The sequence below is a fragment of the Pecten maximus genome, chromosome 6 (assembly GCF_902652985.1).
Source record: "Pecten maximus chromosome 6, xPecMax1.1, whole genome shotgun sequence".
NCBI lineage: Eukaryota > Metazoa > Mollusca > Bivalvia > Pectinida > Pectinidae > Pecten > Pecten maximus.
This window is the reverse complement of record NC_047020.1, coordinates 21,598,481-21,620,147: the sequence shown is the minus strand read 5'-3', so window position 1 is coordinate 21,620,147 and position 21,667 is coordinate 21,598,481. Positions and strand designations below refer to the sequence as shown.

General features: G+C 37.4%; 2 protein-coding genes across 6 annotated transcripts in view; one reads left to right on the top strand and one right to left on the bottom strand.

Moving 5' to 3' along the window:
• Positions 1-10,045, top strand: part of LOC117329227 (rho GTPase-activating protein 6-like) — a 60,257-nt gene extending 50,212 nt beyond the window's left edge. For both annotated transcript variants that reach the window (XM_033887062.1, XM_033887061.1), the window contains 10 exons: positions 1,098-1,223; positions 1,538-1,676; positions 1,931-2,012; positions 2,141-2,333; positions 3,313-3,368; positions 3,837-3,987; positions 5,234-5,385; positions 6,929-7,108; positions 7,530-7,627; positions 7,819-10,045. In XM_033887062.1, the coding sequence (XP_033742953.1) occupies positions 1,098-1,223; positions 1,538-1,676; positions 1,931-2,012; positions 2,141-2,333; positions 3,313-3,368; positions 3,837-3,987; positions 5,234-5,385; positions 6,929-7,108; positions 7,530-7,627; positions 7,819-8,593 (1,952 nt within the window). In that variant the 3' untranslated portion in view covers positions 8,594-10,045. The remainder of the gene's footprint in view (positions 1-1,097; positions 1,224-1,537; positions 1,677-1,930; positions 2,013-2,140; positions 2,334-3,312; positions 3,369-3,836; positions 3,988-5,233; positions 5,386-6,928; positions 7,109-7,529; positions 7,628-7,818) is intronic.
• Positions 10,046-14,720: 4,675 nt separating this feature from the next.
• The window catches only part of LOC117329225 (stromal interaction molecule 1-like), a 78,783-nt gene continuing 71,836 nt past the window's right edge, over positions 14,721-21,667 (bottom strand). For 3 of the 4 annotated variants that reach the window (XM_033887057.1, XM_033887059.1, XM_033887058.1), the window contains one exon: positions 14,721-20,612. In XM_033887057.1, coding sequence (XP_033742948.1) covers positions 20,210-20,612 — 403 coding nt within the window. In that variant the 3' untranslated portion in view covers positions 14,721-20,209. The remainder of the gene's footprint in view (positions 20,613-21,667) is intronic. The other variant, XM_033887060.1, reaches the window with a different exon arrangement.

The following is a 21,667-nucleotide window of genomic DNA, read 5'->3' as shown; positions in this document are numbered from 1 at the left end:
TGAATGTCGTGTTATGATAGATGATACACCATCAAACGCATTGCGTATTTTTCTGTATGACGTGCAGTTATGTGTGACTATAAATAACCCAAACGCTGTCTTAATCAGGGCAGTGTGAAGATATGAATCCGATAGGACTAAATTACGTAATTTACATTAAAAAATGCGTCATTTATGAGACATAACTTTTACTTTTAATATAATTTATGTTTTCAATAACTTACGGGTTATTCGTTTAAATCTCAGTCCCGTGAAATTTGTCTTCATTGGCAATATAAATTTTAGACACATTCTATAAAATTTTATTGCAATCTAACATATATACGTATTCCAAACACAACTTTGCCCGACCCCCGGACTGTATTGTTTATTGTTAAGTATTGTGTGACCAGTAGAACCCGAGGAATGTTACGTTTTCTCTAGGTATCACTAGAGATCCCGGGGCCAGAATGTATTGACAATTAAGTGTATCCCAATACCCCGGGGATGTTTTGTATGTGTATTCCCAAATATGTATTGTGTATCCTCGAGGACACGGGTTTGTGTGTGTATTGTATACCCCGGGGCCCGGGCAATCGTTTAATGTGTCTTTAAGGTGTTGGATGACGCTGCTCGGCGTGATGACTCGGGAGATGGATTATGTCCCCTGGGGGTGTGTACGTTGTCGTCTCGGAGTCTGGGCCGGGACAGCCCCGGGGTGTGTTAGTACTAATGACACGGATACTGGAACAGTCCGTACTAAGTCCTTTACTCATTTTTATGATACACAAATATTTATCGGTTCACGCATCACAGAAATTATTTTATACATGCCGTTGACGTAGTATGATCAATCTTACGGGATGACTGTGGTTGTCAATGACGGCGTGAATTCTATAATGACAATGACAAGAAATGTATAAATAGTATTAATTAATCTGTAAAAAAAGAAAAATAAACAAATAAATCTTATATGGAGCAGTGCCACTAAATCAAAGCCCCCCTCCCCCGAAGACAAAATGTGTATAGGTAGTAAGATATGTATTTTAAATCGATATAGGAACACGTCTCTGCTCTAAAAATCCACATCGTAGTTCATTTCAAAATCTATTTTGCAGAACCTACGGAAACCCGGCGACACAAGCGGCCTACTTTATCTTTTGCCAAGGCGCGGAGGGCTCGCTCGGCCAACCTGAGTGCCTTAATAGACAAGGTCAAGGACAAGGACAATGACCATAGTCAAGGTAGGACAACGTTTTGTCTACTTTAAAGATGTTATTTATGAAAAGTATCGACACTCATTTGTCCATTCGTGTTTCACATTCCAACTGATCTGTATGTCGGCGTTTTACCAGGTGTCAATGTTACGTGTAAATAATGCGTGTTACTATGAATAGTATTTTGTTTCCTCCATTCGTCGAACAAATTGATTATTTCATAATGAAGTTTAATTATCTACAGAGACATAAAAACAAATATGGAAAATGGAAGTAGAATAACAATATTGAGATTTTTCTTATGTTGTCCTCAAATATTATTTGGTATATTTGTGTTACAGACAATGGGTCGTCGGGAATGGTGTTTGGTATCCATCTAGCCAAATGTATAGCAAACGATGCTGAACTTCAAAAACGCAAAAGTGCTGCTTCCTTAAAAGACCGGTCGGATGACGTCATTCTACACCGGAGGGGGCCAAGGTGGGTAGAATAATCAGTCATGCACCGCATTGGCATGGAATTCTTTATTTCTGTTGGAACCATAACAAAGATAACTACACTATCCTTTGTATTCAAAATTGATTCTTTAAGCGTTGAGCGTTTTGTCGACGACCCTAAAGGACACTGTCCTTTGTTTCAAAACGATTCATCCATCTTATTTTACGGCATCGGAAGGACCCTATTTACTTATCATTCCCGGAAATTGAAGTAGATGTTTTGATTTTTTTTCACAGAAAATCCAGCAGTTCCTCCCATGATTCCCTGGACAATCTTGCGGAAAATGGAACATCAAGTTTATCTCCGGCTGTTAACAGAGTACGTATTCAAAATGGTTAAAAATCTAAAGTTACCTATTATTGTTTCATTGTTTTGTACAAAATCAGCATGAAAACAAACCTAATACTACAGCCAAATAATAGTGTTTATCACTTTTTTTCTCTCAGAGGGCGCCGAGTTCCGACTCCTTGTCCGAGTCCGACTGTAGCCGGAACACCAATAATTCTAGTCTTCTAGACGCTTTGTCGCTGTCCACATCGCGACAAGGGAGTCTGCCAACGGAACACACAGAATTCACTTCCGGTTCACCACAAGTGCCACATATTGTCAACACGTGCTTTAAACATATAGAAACGTATGGTAAGTCACCAGAGAATCTGTCAACGTGTGTTTTATGTTGATCAATTTATTTCTTGTTTTGAAGTTTAAACAAACTACGACGTTATGTTTGGCTTTCCCTGTAATTTCAAGTTTTCATCAAAGATCAATGGAAACCAGAGCTTTTTGTTGTGGACTTTCACGTGCATCCATGAAATCATCTATCCTAAGTGTTTCATTCCCAGAAATAGATACCTCGTCAGTATGGGACTATCGTCACAGAAATGTCCATATTTACTTTATTTACTTTACGATAGATAAGGGTTCGCTGTGTTGTGACCTCAAATTACCCTGGGACAATAGAACCCATAGCCGGGTTAGGTTACAGTATTATAGATGTAGTTATACCAAAGCAGAGAGCATTAAAAGTCATATTGTAAACAGTATTGTATTGACAACAAACCCCACAAACTCACAAAAAGTATTGAATTTCAATCATTTAGTTGTGTAAAAAATCTGTTTATGCCAAAGCGGACTTCAGCGTGATCGAGTATCATATTTAATATTTCTTTTCATAGTTTGCCTGTACAGAACGTATTCACCCCGTATTTACCTAAATGATGTCTCAAAACGATCTAACGCCAAGACTAGGAGTAATACAACCCAGGGTCTGCTCTCGCAGGGCGTCACCTGTGGTAAAATATTGTCAAAGTCAGAAATAAGAAAATAACCCTTTTATTTCCAAAAAAGTCATCAAACTTGAAATGGAAGTCGTTATAGGGTACTTAGGTCTGTGTGATAATAGGGGGTTGTCGGTTTATGGCGTTCTTCCGAGATCACAGGTGCTACGTCACATTGGGAGGGGCGGGGCACTATCCTCTCTGATATATGTTATTATCCTCTCACTACGATAGGAGACGCGGGGACCAGAATGAGTCTGTCACAAACACGTGTTTATAGAACTAGAAACATTCCCTTTCATTTTTCATCACTAACTTTATTTTGACATTTGTTTTTTCAGGGTTACGGGTTTTAGGAATTTTTAGAGTTGGATCTTCTAAGAAGAGAGTGAAACAGGTGTGTTGAATTTATTCAACTATTCAAACAATTTTACTTCTGATATTTGTTATTAGTAGCTATTTCAGCTGTGTTAAAACTGTCGGCAGCTATCGTTTATCAGACAACTGATATATAGGTCAGTTCGACATGAAAAGATTGAATTCACAGACGTATTGGATTTCAAGACTATTGAGAGTCAAGAAATTAAGTGTTTTCTTACCATTTAAACCATATTTGTCTGTTTGTACCATGTAATCAGTGTATTACAGGGTATGACCAAACCGACAAAATTAAACTTCTATGGAACAAGTTCCCGGGTTAATTCTCATTAAAGTCTCTTTATTGTAAAAGTCACAGTTGGTATGGACCCAGAATAGATACTTCCGCGACGACTGTGATAATGGCAATGCCAAGATCTAGATTTGGAAGTCTTATATATACATATTTAAAGTTTTCTCGACAATAAATAAGTTTTCAATGTTTCAGCTTCGAGAAGAATTCGACAGCGGAAAGGACGTCAAATTAAACGAATCACACAACCCGCATGATGTAGGGGCGCTGCTCAAAGAGTACTTCCGGGACTTACCGGAACCGCTCCTCACACGTGACTTGTATTCTGCTCTTGTTGCAACGAGACGTAAGTAAAATTGTTCGATGTAATGTCAGAACCTGAACTTCGCATTTCAATTAATAACCCATATTTTCTCTAAAATAACGGTGTGTGTTCTCGACTTCATCAAGCTTAACATCTCTGACTAACCAGCAATGAGCTTCCGGTAATTTTTTTGAATTTACTGACGATGCAGGAATAGGAGTGAGAAGGAAATGGTACCGACCTGTTCCATTTATATGATACTCTCCCTTTGTTATAAAGCATTACCAATCCGCACAGTCTGTTGAACAGCTGGGTGTTCTGCTCTATAAATCAGTTGTACACGCGACATGGTCTGAATTTGTAATTAAAACTAAAACTGAACGGCTGTACTGATATAGCATTCGAGGTTAAATCTTTCCCTGGGGTTGCGACCAAAGTAGATTTTCTTAAACAGCCCACAGTCTACATCAGTCGCTTACGGTACATTTAACACGCTGTATAACATCATGATCACATGGGAGCAGTGTGAATATTGTTAAGTAGTGTGTAACCAATCTTAAATTGGACACAATTTCAATGTCGAGTTTTTTTTTTCAGTCGTGTGCGGTACATAAATCCCGGTTTTGTTGGATTAAGCTGGACTATAGATTTTAATTTAGCCCGAAAACATACTTTTGTACAGCTCCGCCCACAAAGTTGGATCAGTTTAAAGTCAACTGTTTAATCGGTACTCGAATTCTAGGTCCATATCGCAGAGATGCCAGCTTTTGTATTTGGTAAATTCAGGATTAGATTTTGCTGCCTGCAAGGCAAAAAATTCAAAACCACAAGAAATTATGATATTTTCAAAGCATTGTCAAGGTCAGGACTAAACGTGATTTCCATGTGCACTGGCGAGAGGCACGGAGTCAGTGTGTATACAATATTACTTGTACTTAAGAAAGGGATGACATGTAACGATATATACTGTACATTATATTTGTAATGCAAATGATATATCAGAAATGAAAATAAAAAAGAGGAATTAAGACGGATATTTAATCGATATCGATAATTAAGGTTTCACGGTTCAATCTTGACCCAAAAGAAGGACAAAACGAAGATAATCTTCTAATGGCAAGCTCTCGACCAATTCCGTCAAGTTTCGGAGTCATACGACTCTATACGAAACTGGTGGACATGTTACGATCGACATTTTAAAGTTTCTTCTATCCACGGAATAAATGTTTGTTTGGTTATTTGTTGGACGCCTCTGACTTAACTTAAAGATATTGTGTTTTATTTACAGGGTTGTCGTCCTTTGAGGAGCAGATTCTGTCCCTGAAATATCTAGTCTACCTACTTCCGGTTCCCAACAGGGACACTTTATTTGCCCTACTCAGTTTCCTGTCAAACGTGGATGCTCATTCCACCGACGCTGTCGACGAGAACAATGAAGCGGTAAGACAGCATATGATTTAATTTGATTCTAAAAACTTTGAAGTTTTAATCATATGCATTTTGTACCATTTATTTTCTTAAATGATTTTACACTTTTTATCTATAATATGTACATGTATTAGTTTTATTTGCAACCCGCCACAATCATATTTGATTTATTTTCTTGAATGTATTGTTCCTAAATGCGCTTTTCTTGAAATAAATGATACATTAACATATCTTAAAATATGGAACTCTTTATAGAAAGAGGTGCATATTTAATTATTATGCAAATAGCCTTAACTGTCTAATTCGTTTTTACGTAATGACTCTCGGTTAAACCTAAAAATATATTCAGTATACTTTTCTTGGAAACAAAACAAAAAGGAACACAGTACGCCGGTGTTCTGAACAAAGTCAAGATTTATAGATTAGAATGGAACGAAAATGCTAAAAATATCAAAAGCGGCGAGTTACGTCACGACTTGCGTAGTCAGCGGTAATGTAATTACATTAGTGTCACACGCTTTACGATACACGATTTACACAACTGTTGAAGACGTACACACGATCTATGTCAACTGTATACACAGTATCTCAACTACTTCAGACCCAACACGCTTTTTCATATTTAGAGTTACTTGTTTATTTAACCGATATATTCAGCGAAACGGAAAACATAAAAACAACATTTATGTGTTCGGTATTAAAACCGAATTTTACAGTTATTATCAATTAGCATACCTCCATATAATTAACTATTCGGGATCGTTCATGTGTAAACATCATGCCAAATTCTGTAACTATATTTACCTGACCTTATTCAGTACATCACTGGCTTTTATATTGTCTATGTATTCTGCCGAGTCCCCATCACAATGCACCTGGAAGTTTGCCATTCGGAACCATTCGTCCGGAACGCCTCTCCTTCATACAATAGTAGCGATTATGATCGACTCTTGAGCTGCCTATTGTTGCGTTTCGTACACTTTGTTTTGTTAATAAACTTTCGAACAATGTCCGAATCTGCATTCCAATCCGGCTGTGAAGAACACTACTTGTACGACTTCTCTAATCATCCATCGTAACACGGCCCGATTTATTCTCAAGTTCAGCTTTAATTTAGAAAAGTGTCGGAATCTTTTTTGTGTACCAAATCGAACATAAATGTATTGCCCCAAGGGATTAAACACATTTGGAACGTTGACCCTAAAAGTCAGAGCAAATATTACGCTCAACTCTGTCCCATCCCTCAAACGCTTGGATGACCATTAATTCAGCAATACGATAGGAAATATTTCTGTATATCAATAGGTTTAATCAAAGCTTTATTTTCGTAGTGATTTTGATTAAAGCATTCTTATCACGATTGTCCCTTTTTGGAAAAAAAAATGAAACGTATAGTAGCTGTACGTAACGTAACGTAAATGAAACAGGCCCGATTTTGGTGTTATTGACGGTATCACCTATGTATTGTCTTTATCTTTGGTGAAATAAAATTTGGTTAAGCCTATTAATCTGTATTTCCCAATTTGTCTTTATTTGGAGTAATCTTACATTGTAGTTGCCGGGAAACAAGATGGATTCACACAACCTTGCGACGCTGTTTGGACCGAACATCCTTCACAAATGTAAGCCAACAGAGAAGGAGTTCCTGGTGGAGAGTATAGAACGTGCAGAGGAACGCAAGGAGGTGATAGATGTGGTCAAGGAAATGGTGGACAACTACCCGTCTATATTCATGGTCAGTCGTAGTTCTTTCTGAACAGTCAGGATGTTGCATTCACAGTCCTATAAATGTAATGTATTCTTTTAGTGAATGAAAAATCGTCTATATTGAGTGTCCGTCTACTCTCTATCCGTAATAGTTCTCGGTCTTACAATGACAATAGAATTGTTATTAAAATATTAAACAAAGTTCCACAAACCTCCACACATGTATTAAACTGATCTTGTCGGCTCCTACATTCCGTCTTCTCTTTAATTTCTTTATTTCTTTAATGGCACAAAATATAATTCGGAAATTGCTACTTTCTCATGATTTGAGAAAATCTGCAAATTGGAGATATGATTGTGTCAATATGACATCGCGAAAGCCACAGAAACAATTAAAGATACGTGCTGCCTTAACTTTTTGTGACCTGGACGATCTGTTCCTGTTTTAGATACCAGCTGGAATGTATGACGATGTCCTTAGGCAGTTAGTGGAGTCTGATCCGGAAGTAGCAGACCGTATATTTCAGAAGCTCGCCAATGATGCAGGGTAAGTGTCTATTATACGTACTACCTGGATTTCTACTCTGAAATTTAGGAACATAATTATGTTAACATGTGTAAACTAATGATAGATTTATCGTAAGACACGAGTAAAATATTTCATCACAGTGCTTCATGTATCGTTTATCCTTTGTCTTCGTGTCATTTTTTAATACAATATTATGTTTTCTGTTATAGTGTGGACGCCGACCCGGACACAACTTCCAGTAGCCTGTTTGATGATACGGAGTCTTTACCACATTCACCCTGCAGTGAGGCGGACATCCTCAACTCGTCTCAGAGACTGCCAGGATTGCATCCGCCATTACGGACGTCACAAAGTGCCGAGAATATGTCTCCCAGAACGAGGCGGAGATTCTTCTTCTCGAACAACGACAATGATAAGACAAGTAGTGAAAATGCCGAGCGAGAGCGACGGCGGTTCAGATTACGGTTCGACAGGAGTCCGAGCCCGCGACCTCAGCGAACGCCTAAAGCGAGCAGCTCGGGGGTACCTACAGTGAAAGTGTCGGATAGCGCAAGCCCGGAAGTGATACTCAGGCGACCTCGCTCAGAATACGTAGAAAGACCGTCACATCTAGAGCGACCGCATTCAGAAAACCTTAGCAATTGCCTTGCCATTCCAAAACCGGATTACGCGCGACAGAACAGCAGCTGTAGCGTAGGGAGTTTTGTTAATACCTCATCCACAAACAGTCCCGTGGGGTCAGACTCACCCTGCCAGTGGTTACTTCCCACACCCCCGGTCTCGGGTTCGAACTCACCCAAGTCCTGCCGCAAGGTGTCGTCCTCGCAGCAGAGACCTCTGGGAATGTTAAGTGGACACGGAAATGACGTTAGACAGACGCCGCCAAAAGGTCTCTCTGCATGGGAGAGAGAAAAATGGCGGCAGTGGGAAATTATGGCGGCGGAAAATGCGGACGATTCGTATGAGAAGGAAACCCTAGTGTGAATGTGACAACGTTTGTGTGCTATTTATTCATAATTATATATTGTTTGATAGTTAAATATGTTGACTAAGCAAGTCCTTTTATACCGAAGCATAATGCTATTTACATGTCCTCACGGTGTATCGCTAGGGAGTCCATCATCTGTTATAATATTTTATATCGTTATAGAGTCATACATGTCATCTACTGCCGTGAATGTTTTAGTCTTTGTGACCTATGTTAACCTCGCATCACATTGATATTTAACCAGGTTCTGTTTATGGAATGATTGAACATTGAAAGCGCGAGGCAGAGAGAACAAGAGAGAGGGAGAGAGAGAGAAGGAAGGGTGGAGTGGAGAGCTTGCTTATTGGTAGTTATATGCAAAATAACATCACAAGATGACTATTTTATATCCATGCATCTGTGCAATATTGTGATGGAGATATTCTATATGAGGGCTGTTTTATCATCGCTGTATTTGAATCAATAATGCATTTACAATCACGCGGTCTAGGTGTCCAACTAAGACTATATCACGGCCATTACTGACAATCAGAGTACCTAAATTAGTGATGACGTGTTTACGTTAGAAGTGATGACGTAATTTACGTTAGCAGTGACGTAGTTCCCTAGACTACAACGTTTCGAAACCAACTACTTACACCAGCGGTATCCACTGACGATGTTATTGTGAAGAGTTTTCACTGCGTCATACGTTTACGGTTCTTTTATCTTGAAGCAAAATCTGGGCGTTTTTAAAAATCGTGTTAATTCTGACTAATGAAATACAATTGATTAGTTATATTAATTTAAATTTTCAAATTTTGCATATGAAGGATGACTTTAGTTATACGCTATCAAATATAATTAACATGAAATTGACATGGGATTCATCAAATACTGTATTTGAAAAGAAATCGTGATATCCAATTTCATTTCCATTTGATTTATAATAAGATTATTTTTATTTTCAATGATTGTGGACTAATTTCTTCATTTTGCGTCATTCTCAAACGTTTGTATTTATAAATATTGATTGAAAGACTTTTAGTTTTGTGAAATATGTCCTTCAAAAACTCATCGTGACAAGTCCTATTTGAAGTTTGGTTCGAGGCGTTGTGGACAAACATACACCAATGGCTATTCGTGTGATTGTTTTTAAAATTGATATTTGCTAAGTCAAACACTGTCCTTGAATCTCTAACGAGCTAATTTGGATTATGTGTCCTAGAGTAGCGAAGATAATATCGCGTGTATATTTCTAATAAACAAGTTATGTTTTGATTTTATTATCTGGAAACATTCTCAAAAGTGCTGTAGAGATGGATACTAACGAGGACCTTAGTTGTGTATATATCAATGGTTTCAACCTTTGTTCTGTTGAGGCCGACTCACTGTTGCAATATCAAGGATGGCTTTTCAGTTGTCTTTAGACAAGGAGACAATGAATATTAAAAGATCAAAAACAAATACATGTGGTTTTTCTTTTCTTTTTCTTTCTTTCTCTGGAACCATTGTCATACTTAATCTTGGACACTGTTTGTCGTGAAAAGACAGAAAAAAAATCTAAAACTGATTTCACTTTGATCCATGTGGGTATTTCTTATCCTTGGACTGTGATTTAGAATCTCCGCTTCGATTCGGCTAATATCACATTGTTTGGGCTAATATAAATCCAAATTCACTTCAGTTAATAATTGTATAATGTAAATCCTTCGCTCTGTAAATGTCACATTGGTGATTTAACACTATAGTAAATATCTGAGTTAATGGAAATGTATGTTCATCTTAGTTAATAATTGTATGATGTTAACCCTGCATAAAGTTAACATCACTTGGTTTAAGAATATTATTATATATGACTCAATTGTCAAGATAATGCCAGTGTAATTATGGATAATTTTACGAAGAAATCAGAAATGAACCATGATCCATTCTTGTATTGTGAAATGATAATGAAATAATGATCGTTATTATCTTTGATGAAGAGACCGTTTCGCATCGGTTAATATCATAATCCTTGGGTTAACAAGTGCAATCAATGATTGCCAAAGCTCACCGGTGGCAGCAATCACACTATGCATTCATTTTTTATGTATGTATAAGCATGTCATATTGAAATTGTATATCACATAATATCGCTCCTAGACCTCTAATGGATGTATAAACCAAATCAGAAGGGTGTGGACTTTCAAGCTTTCCAAATCTTACCTCCAAAATCTTTAAAGTGGATTTTGGTGCTAAAAAAGTTAAGTTCACAAAATGGTAAAATGCGAAAAAATCACAAATGTTTTCTGCATGATTTTGCAATAACATTACTCCTAGACCTCTAATGAATGTATCAATCATATTAGAAGGGTGTGAGATGTATACTTTTGAACCTAGAAGCTTTCCAAAAACTGATCCCAAAAACTTTAAAGTGGGGTGGGACGCCGACGCCGGGCTGACAGCATTAGCTCACGGTTACTCGTAACCGTTGAGCTAATAAATACCGTTGTTCACCTCATTTCAAGACGATAAATTTATAATTTTAATACTAGACATTATAACTAAAAATATATGGCACACCGACATTCGTGAGCCCATCTTTATCGTAACTCTGAGAAATATCTCCGGAGGAATATATGACGTTTCATTTGACCAATCGGATCAGGGTATATCCCTCGAGATGCAGAGATCCCTACATAATTCTACTTCCGTCTTTAAGAGTGTATCTTTAGCATAAAGGCATCAGACACAAAACCAAGGGCGACATTCATAAACTAAACGTGAAAACTAATCGGGGTTACGGAAATAATTCAGATAATGTAGAAAAGCCTACACGACATCACAAACACACGATAATTCATCGTCGATAAAACGTGTCGAGCGACACACCAAACAGAGCACGGATCACGTTTGTACGGGGTTAAACGTCAACATACAACAGCTAGTGTTGCCAACAAGGGGATACCAACGAAAGGAGACAGCGACGGAAGGGGACACAAACGGAAGGAGACAGCGACGGTAGGGGACACCAACGGAAGGAGACACCGACGGAAGGGGATACCAACGGAAGGAGACAGCGACGGAAGGGGATACCAACGGAAGGAGACAGCGACGGAAGGGGATACCAACGGAAGGAGACAGTGACGGAAGGGGATACCAACGGAAGGAGACAGTGACGGAAGGGGATACCAACGGAAGGAGGCAGTGACGGAAGGGGATACCAACGGAAGGAGACAGCGACGGAAGGAGACACCAACGGAAGGAGGCAGTGACGGAAGGAGACACCAACGGAAGGAGGCAGTGACGGAAGGAGACACCACCTAAAGGAGACAGCGACGGAAGGAGACACCAACGGAAGGCGACAGAGACGGAAGGGGACACCAACGGAAGGAGACAGCGACGGAAGGGGATACCAACGGAAGGAGGCAGTGACGGAAGGGGATACCAACGGAAGGAGACAGTGACGGAAGGAGATATCAACGGAGGGAGACAGTGACGGAAGGGGACACCAACGGAAGGAGACAGTGACGGAAGGGGATATCAACGGAGGGAGACAGCGACGGAAGGGGATACCAACGGAGGGAGACAGTGACGGAAGGGGATATCAACGGAGGGAGACAGCGACGGAAGGAGATACCAACGAAAGGAGACAGCGACGGAAGGAGACACCAACGGAAGGCGACAGAGACGGAAGTGGACACCAACGGAAGGAGACAGTGGCGGAAGGGGATACCAACGGAAGGAGACAGAGACGGAAGGAGACAGCGACGGAAGGGGACACCAACGGAAGGTGATACCAACGGAAGGGGATATCAACGGAAGGGGACAGCGACGGAAGGGGATACCAACGGAAGGAGACAGCGACGGAAGGGGATACCAACGGAAGGAGACAGTGACGGAAGGAGACAGCGACGGAAGGGGACACCAACGGAAGGGGATACCGACGGAAGGGGACACAAACGGAAGGGGATACCAACGGAAGGGGACAGCGACGGAAGGGGATACCAACGGAAGGAGACAGTGACGGAAGGGGATACCAACGGAAGGAGACACCGACGGTAGGGATACCAACGGAAGGAGACAGCGACGGAAGGGGATACCAACGGAAGGGGACAGAGACGGAAGGAGACACCAACGGAAGGCGACACCGACGGTAGGGATACCAACGGAAGGAGACAGCGACGGAAGGGGATACCAACGGAAGGCGACAGAGACGGAAGGAGACACCAACGGAAGGCGACAGAGACGGAAGGAGACACCAACGGAAGGCGACAGAGACGGAAGGGGATACCAACGGAAGGAGACAGCGACGGAAGGGGATACCAACGGAAGGAGACACCAACGGAGGGAGACACCGACGGTAGGGGATACCAACGGAAGGAGACAGCGACGGAAGGGGATACCAACGGAAGGAGACAGAGACGGAAGGGGATACCAACGGAGGGAGACAGTGACGGAAGGGGATACCAACGGAAGGCGACAGAGACGGAAGGAGACACCAACGGAAGGAGATACCGACGGAAGGGGATACCAATGGAGGGAGACAGTGACGGAAGGGGATACCAACGGAAGGAGGCACCGACGGTAGGGGATACCAACGGAAGGAGGCACCGACGGTAGGGGATACCAACGGAAGGAGACAGCGGCGGAAGGGGATACCAACGGAAGGAGAAAGCGACGGAAGGAAACAAACGGAAGGAGACACTAACGGAAGGAGACAGCAACATAAGCACAAGAAGAAAGAAGGGAAATTCCAATTCTACAATGCGCTGTAAAAGTCGGATCAAAATGCTGTGAAAAATCAGCAGCATAGAATAAAACGAATTCTGTAGGAAACCATGGGTATGGATTTTTCGTACCGACAAGACGCGTTTATTTAGTGTATTCTGATGTATAGAACAAGTTCAGGAATAACAATCAAATTAAAATGTAAATTGTATAAGTTCAAAAAGTATGAGCCCTGTTAAGAGACTATGCAGATTAACAATCTTAAATAAAGTCTACAGTTCCGTTAAAAATATAGGAAGATTAAGATTCATCGTTCTGGACACATCACCGAACCGCTGCTCCAGGACATATCGATATCTAAGACTTGAAATAACCAGAGTTTACGGTATACACAGATTGATTTTTCTAATAATAGTAATTGATTGACTAGTTTTTAATATTAAAATGACATCATTTATTTAAAATTTACAATGTTAACATAGTAACAGTGCAAGGTCGTACGAGTACTTTCCCTTGATAAATCTTGCCCATGTTACAGCTATCCGAGTCCTTTCTCGTGAATGTTACCGTGTCCCTTTGAATATATTTTAAATGTCCCAACGGCAATATTTGGCGAAAATCAGCATACATGGAATGTTACGGATAGGATATTGAAACTCGTCAAAATGTGTCAGTTGTACCAAAACGGTCCTAGGACATTAGCAGCATATGTCTATTTCCTCACATGTACATTGTATTTCAATTTCCGCAAATAAATAAAGCTATTTCAACAGTGTACTTTTGAAGGTATTCGAATATACACAATTTAGTTTTGTTCCTCGTCACTTCTGGGTTTCGCTTGATATACACGTACACATGAATTTGTGAAACCGAATTTTGAAATAATGTAGATTTTGTCAGGATGTTAAAATATCACGTGACATATACACGCACAATATACGTCTCTGGATTTTGTGTAGAAAGAGGACCTTTAATTACTTACACGATATTTGTGCACATGCAATCTTGAACAGGACGTAACCTCGAGAAAGCTTCAAATAAATCTATAACTAAGACGTTTATTTCAGTGAGACCTACTTCCTCACAACCGAGCAGGAAAAAAACCCAACAGGTGTTATCTTACAACACACGTCTGTTGACTAACGCTGTATTCTCTGTCTTTTTACCTTTGTACAACTCGAGTTTTAAGTTATAACGTATGAAATAAACAATCTCCTCTTCACCATTATCTCGACCTGTTGTTTTCATACTCTTACATCAAATAACAAGGCATTTCTTCTGAGCTAACCTTGAAGCGTAATCGTCCAAGAACTAGCCGAGTCATTATTTTCTCGGGCCCTGATGTTCCATTTCAGTGCATGATGTTATCTTTTTGTCTGTTTGATTATAATTTAAATGTTTATTGTGGTAAAAATAAACAGAATACGACACTTTTGTAAACATTTCCCTGTTTTATTTACAGCAACAATTTCACATTTCTGAAAAATTAATAAATAGCATTAACGACAGAGAACGGCTGGAGTTTCCACATTCTCATTTCCTCCCAGGAAACTTTATCATTCCTAATGTTGTACGAACATGATTTTTTCTTTGCATAATTTGAAAGCATTGAGCTTATAAACAGGTTGAACTACAAGGAACAATACATGCTGTATACTCTTATATATGTGCACTAGTGTGGAATAACTTTGCACATAAAGGTTTTATAACAATAGACAGACAGAAAATAAACAAATGAGAGTAACTGCTCTATGTGTGTGGGTACCGGTAACTTAAAAAGGGATTTACAGTCGGAAATATAAGGAACTTTCTGAAATCCGATCCAAAAAAATCGCGTTTAAAATCTTCCCTGTTAATGACAGTCAAAGGGAGATAACTCGGAGATAATATCACCAAACCTCTTCGTTAAAAAGATGGGGAATGTATGACAGAGGGAATCCTATTGATATGTGGAAAACGTTTCAAAAAATAAATTTCTATCGACAAAACAAAGCCATAGATATGATAAAGATATTATTGACAGAACACATATTCTACTATTGCAAAAAATAAAATGTATAGAAATTGGCAACATAATAAAGAAATCAGAGCTACCTCAACACTTCACATGGATCTGGGAATAATAAATTGATTTAATTATTTTGGCTTTTCACATGATAATGAAGTTTTTGAAAAAATACAGGAAATATGAAATCATTTAATTACAACAATTACAAAAAAAAAATCAAATATTAAGGATTTAGATTATGTTTTGACATACTAGATGAAAATATATGGTATTTTTTGTAACTGAAGCCTGCAAAGGATGAATGAGGTATTTATTGCATAAATGTAAAAACAGAGATCCAAACATTTTGAGAGAAAACAAATATAACTGCCTAAATTAGCTACAGTTTTACTGTTAGGTGTTCAAGACACTATAAGCATTGTCTATTTATAGTTACAGAGACTGGACTAGAGTTTCAATTAAAGCTTGGAATACAAATATAATAACATTTGAAGATAAAAGAACTACTGTCTACCTTATAAAAAATTCTTTGTCCATCAATTCCTTTTTATACCAGTAAATTTGGTGTTTTATTTTTATTTATTTATAAATGATTTTTACATGAAACAACAAAACAATGATGAGGTTAAGAAGTTGTTCTCTTCTCATTTTCACAAAACTAAATGAAAAAAAATCTTGGAACAAAGATACTGTACAATATACAGTAACAATAACAAAGACTGTGGCATTGACCCAATTAAAATCTACAGGTGAGACAACACAGGTAAACATAAATAGGTGCTAAACCTACATAACAGTGCTTAGCCCTTCACCATAGTGGATTAGTAATGGGTTAACCTATAGCTAGGTTTGGTCTCACCGACTAAAGTCAGTGTTCTTTCAGCATTAGTTAGTTACTGGTTTATCTCCTATATGACTCCACCTATTACTTGGTTTTGTCGCGCTGACGATAAGAGTGTTCAGTTGGTGTACATATAGTAACAGGTTTACCGCCTACATGACTCCACCAATTGCTAGGTTTTGTCTCACCGACGATAGTGTTCAGTTGGTGTACATATAGTAACAGGTTTACCGCCTACATGACTCCACCTATTGCTAGGTTTTGTCTCACTGACGATAGTGTTCAGTTGGTGTACATATAGTAACAGGTTTACCGCCTACATGACTCCACCTATTGCTTGGTTTTGTCTCACCGACGATAGTGTTCAGTTGGTGTACATATAGTAACAGGTTTACCGCCTACATGACTCCACCTATTGCTAGGTTTTGTCTCACCGACGATAGTGTTCAGTTGGTGTACATATAGTAACAGGTTTACCGCCTACATGACTCCACCTATTGCTAGGTTTTGTCTCACCGACGATAGTGTTCAGTTGGTGTACATATAGTAACAGGTTTACCGCCTACATGACTCCACCTATTGCTAGGTTTTGTCTCACCGACGATAGTGTTCAGTTGGTGTACATATAGTAACAGGTTTACCGCCTACATGACTCCACCTATTGCTAGGTTTTGTCTCACCGACGATAGTGTTCAGTTGGTGTACATATAGTAACAGGTTTACCGCCTACATGACTCCACCTATTACTAGGTTTTGTCTCACTGACGATAGTGTTCAGTTGGTGTATCGATTGTAATGGATTTTACCACCTAAATGACTCCACCTATTACTAGGTTTTGTCTTGCTGACAATAGTCAGTGTTCAGTTGATGTATCAATTGTAATGGATTTTACCGCCTATATCACTCCACCTATTACTAGGATTTGTCTTACTGACAATAGTCAGTATTATGTTGGTGTATAGTAAATAGTTGTTTATGTATCAATTATACTTTGTCTGTAAGCTTCCTGATAGACTAACCACTAATGACTGGTTAGATATTCCTTAGCCTGAACAGAAATGGACCAAATCAGGCAAATTAATTATTATCATCAGTTGTCAAGCAAAGCAGCCACTTTGATTGGTTAATAAAATGGACACTCATTATTTATTTATTTACATTCAGTAACTATAGTGATGTTAATGTCGCTAGGTTAATCATCAATAGTGTCTGATGAATGGATAATGGATAATGATGGACATTAAACAGTAAAAATTAAATTAGAAAAGAAATAAAAATCTCCTGAATGAATTGTTACATACATATAAATGTGAAAAGTCACAAACAGGTTCTACCTTCTTCTTGTCTACTTGTTTAATGTTTGTGAGGTTGTGAGATTTTTTCTGACAATTTTTGTTTATAGTATTTAAAATTTACACCAACGTAACTGATACAAGCTGATTATAAGGCAGTGAAGACAACACTGCAATGAATAAATATATATGTATGTCTACTGGAATTAAATTCTCAGTGTCCAGTAAATATACCAGGAATGAATTAAGAAACACGCAGAGCTGTAAAACATAGGCCCATATATATTTAAGCCCTTATGTATACACCTTCTGATTGGTGAATTTTTGTTTACATTTTTACACAAACTTTTAAATGCCTTGCTAGATACAGCATTATAGGTCTAACTGTAACTTAAAATTTGAATTAATCTGCAAGATTAGATATATATTTGCACTTAGATATATTTCAATTAAATGCTCATATCTTCAAGTGCAATTTTCAACATAACTTTTATTTACTTTTGATCATTTTCTATTCTGGAAAAAGACTTTATTTTTGGTTTATTTATTTTTTTCTGCTTTTTTTTTACATGGGTATTAAATCAAAATATGATTGCACTGTTACAAGGAGATTCATCTCTGTGACCTTGAGTTGAAAGGTCATTTACAAAGGTTATAGGTTACAATCTAACAAAAGTACAATATTATCTCAATAAATAACCTCAAAGTCTGGAGTCAGAATATTGCAAAAATTAAACTTTATACACAAATAAAGAAGAAAATCCCAAAATGGTGGCCTTGACTTCTAGTGTGATCAATAAAACAATGTAGAAGTGGATGATTAAACCTCTCAACATACATTAAAAATCGTATGTCTATTTCTGGAACATTATAAAATGTAATTCTTAGTTTCTTATATTTTTCAATGCAAAAATTTCACCAGTTGAAAAATTCCCAAAATTCAGATTAAATGTACTTGCAATTTTGTAGCTATTGGATAGTTTGTTCCAAAAAAACACAACAACACAGAAAACCCAATATTTTTACATATGAATTTTAGTTCAATAGAAAAGCAGGATTTCTTTAGCTCAAAACATTACTCCAGATACAGAGGTACATCAAACTTATAGTGATTCAACAGAATACCAGTACTCGTTGTTCAAACTATGGCTAAGATTCAGCAGTATCACTCAATGCTGAGCTCATTTGCACCATAACATTGCATCGTTAAGAACCAATCCTCCAATAAAGAATTTCTGAGAATTTTCATTAAAATCATATTACATTGCCTAGGTCACAGAATAAAAAAGGAACTTCTGTAGTCTGTGTTATGTGAAGGTAATTTGTATTATCATAACATAGCTAACATATTTTTATATCATAACATAGCTAACATATTTTTAGAGTACCTGGTATGTAAAAGCAAAACTTTTTTCATGTAGTTTTTTTTTTTGAATATATCCAAATTCATTGAATTGAAAAAGTACACTATACATTCAAACAACAGACATTCTTCCTTTCATCAATTCACTTTCACAAAGTGCATTTGACACACAATCCTGAATATGATTTGTTTTTATAAAATTCTAAAGTGATTTATATTTTTATGATATGTTGTATTTAAAGTTCAGCTCTATTGATTTCTTCACATGGAAATAAGCACTTGGACATACAGATGTAATGGCAAGATGGTGGTCAGTTATTACAGCTGTACCAAGACATCACTTTAAACACAAATTCACAACATCCTGAAAAAACGTTTAATATATACACCATTGCATTGGATGCAAAACATTTACATTTCATTAAGAAATATCATTAAACTAACTATTGGATGCAAAACATTTACATTTCATTAAGAAATATCATTAAACTAAATAATTTGATATCAAAAGTAATTATCTTATTTCTAACAGTCAGCAAATTAGAGCAATGGAACCTAGTTAATCAATATGACCATATATGGTCATCAGGAAAAAAATCTGAATCTATATGTATAGACCTGAAGGAAACAAGAATTGTAGTTAGTTCTGATATAAAGTTAGATTGATTTTTGTGATTGCTCTTCCAAAACATAAAATTATTAAGATTTGAATTAATGAAATGATGTTATTTATATATCCATATAAATTCAATTTGTATACAATTTTATGAATAAATATTCTGCTATTTATTTGAAATTCAAAAAGAACAATAGCAGCAAGTTTTAACATGAAAAAAACCAAAGAACTTTAAATATAATGTAGTTGACTCTTAGCATCATTTTATCATAACAAATCTTCTGGGAGAAGGAACCTGTAATATTGAGTTGATGAGATGACCATGATAACGATATTGATTTAATGAGGTTCCACAGCATGTTACACACAGCACAGGCTAGCTACAAAACTTGTTAAACAAACATGTGAACATCAAAACAACTAAAATAATCTAATGGACAACATACAACAGTATGACAATGTGGTATTACAAAATGTTGGAACTTAAAGCACATTAAAAATATGAAATTCTTAAGGTAGTGATGAAAAACATAACAAATGTCACATGACCCCTCCAGTGTAGGGAGCAAAATCATCTTTTAAATATTTTTACAATAACATAATGCCACTCTGTCAAGGCCGATAACTCGTTGATGATATATCACCAACTTCAACTTAAGTTTCTCAATACTGGGTTCCTTGTTAAATATGAACAATTTAACCCCTATCACAGAATCTCAGCTTTCTCTAACAAATGATTTTGTGAATGTTTAGTAATCAAAATATACAGAAAGAAAAAAAATATGGTGTCAAACATTTATCATGAAGACTTTTGCTTTTCTTTCGATTTACCACCACGGAATATAGATTTAAATAACTTGCTTTTCTTCGACTTGACCTTGCCATTCTCAAAGACACTTCCTGAGTCCGTACTGGTGATACTCTGAGCATCCTGAGAAATCAAGTTCACTTTATGTTTTAGCAGACTCGCCTCCGAGTGACTCCGTGTCACCTGAATACTTTGAGAATCATCCTCATCCATTAAAGGGAGACTACTGTTGCCCATGCTATCACGGTTATTATGTACAGTTGTCTTCTTACCGTTGATAAAACAGGAATGTGAGTTATGGAGCGGGTTAATGGTTGACTGACCAACCAAACTGTTTCCGTTTTGCTGGGGCAGCCCTATTGACCCAGGGAGGCTGCATGGAGACTCTGGGGTACTGTTAAAAACAAAACAAACAAATTTTGAAATAATCAAAAACAATATTCAAAAATACAAACAATACAACACAGAAATCAAAATCCTCATTTTGAGAATATATCCACAAATCAAAATATTTTGAGAATATATCCACAAATCAAAATCCTCATTTTGAGAATATATATCCACATACAAAAAAATGATGTAAAGAATCAATGCTACATTTACTTTGACAAAAGATTTCTATACCTGGGGAACCAGACCCTCCATTTATAAAACACAGAGTCTCTTTTATTCAATAATAATTTTAACCAAATTCGATCAAAATCAATGCAGTCATTCAGGATAAGTAGTGACTAAAATGTTGATGAACGACAAATTTTGTGCTATTAACTGTTAACCAATATATTCAGCTCAGATAGACATCTCTGAGCTCAATCTAACAGAAATAAATTCTACAGGGAATAGAAGTGCTATAATTTATATAAGATTTGCTCTTAAGTTGTTAACATAGCATACTAATGTGAGAGGTACCAGTTCTAAAGAGCATCATGGAAGCAACGTACAAATTAATCTTCCTTTTTAATGGAAGAACATCATAATCTTGCACCTGAATTAAATGATAGTGTTAAGATCAGTTGATCAATACTCATCCTACCGTGACCGATAGTGGTCACTACATCAAATGTGGATTACTTATATCACATTTAAAGACATACAATGTACAGTATAATTTTTATGTTTAAAACATAACTAGTATGATTAATCAGATAACTATAGAGTAATTCCTTATATATGTCACCATGTCATGTAGGATCGACCAAATCTCAGTAAATATATAATGAAGGATGCCAAACAAGTCACTAAATTTGATGACATGTGTCACCTCCACAATTATTATATATCCTACAGTAGATCAGCTTATCATAATAGCATCTCACTATCGCTTGTCCAAACCAAGGCTTCTGCCGTTTTGTTTTTTTGTTTTTTTTTGTTTGTTTTTATTTGGAAACCCTCCATTGACAGAACAATAAGGTAACTTCCAAAGGAAGTGAAAGAGACAGTTACAGTATC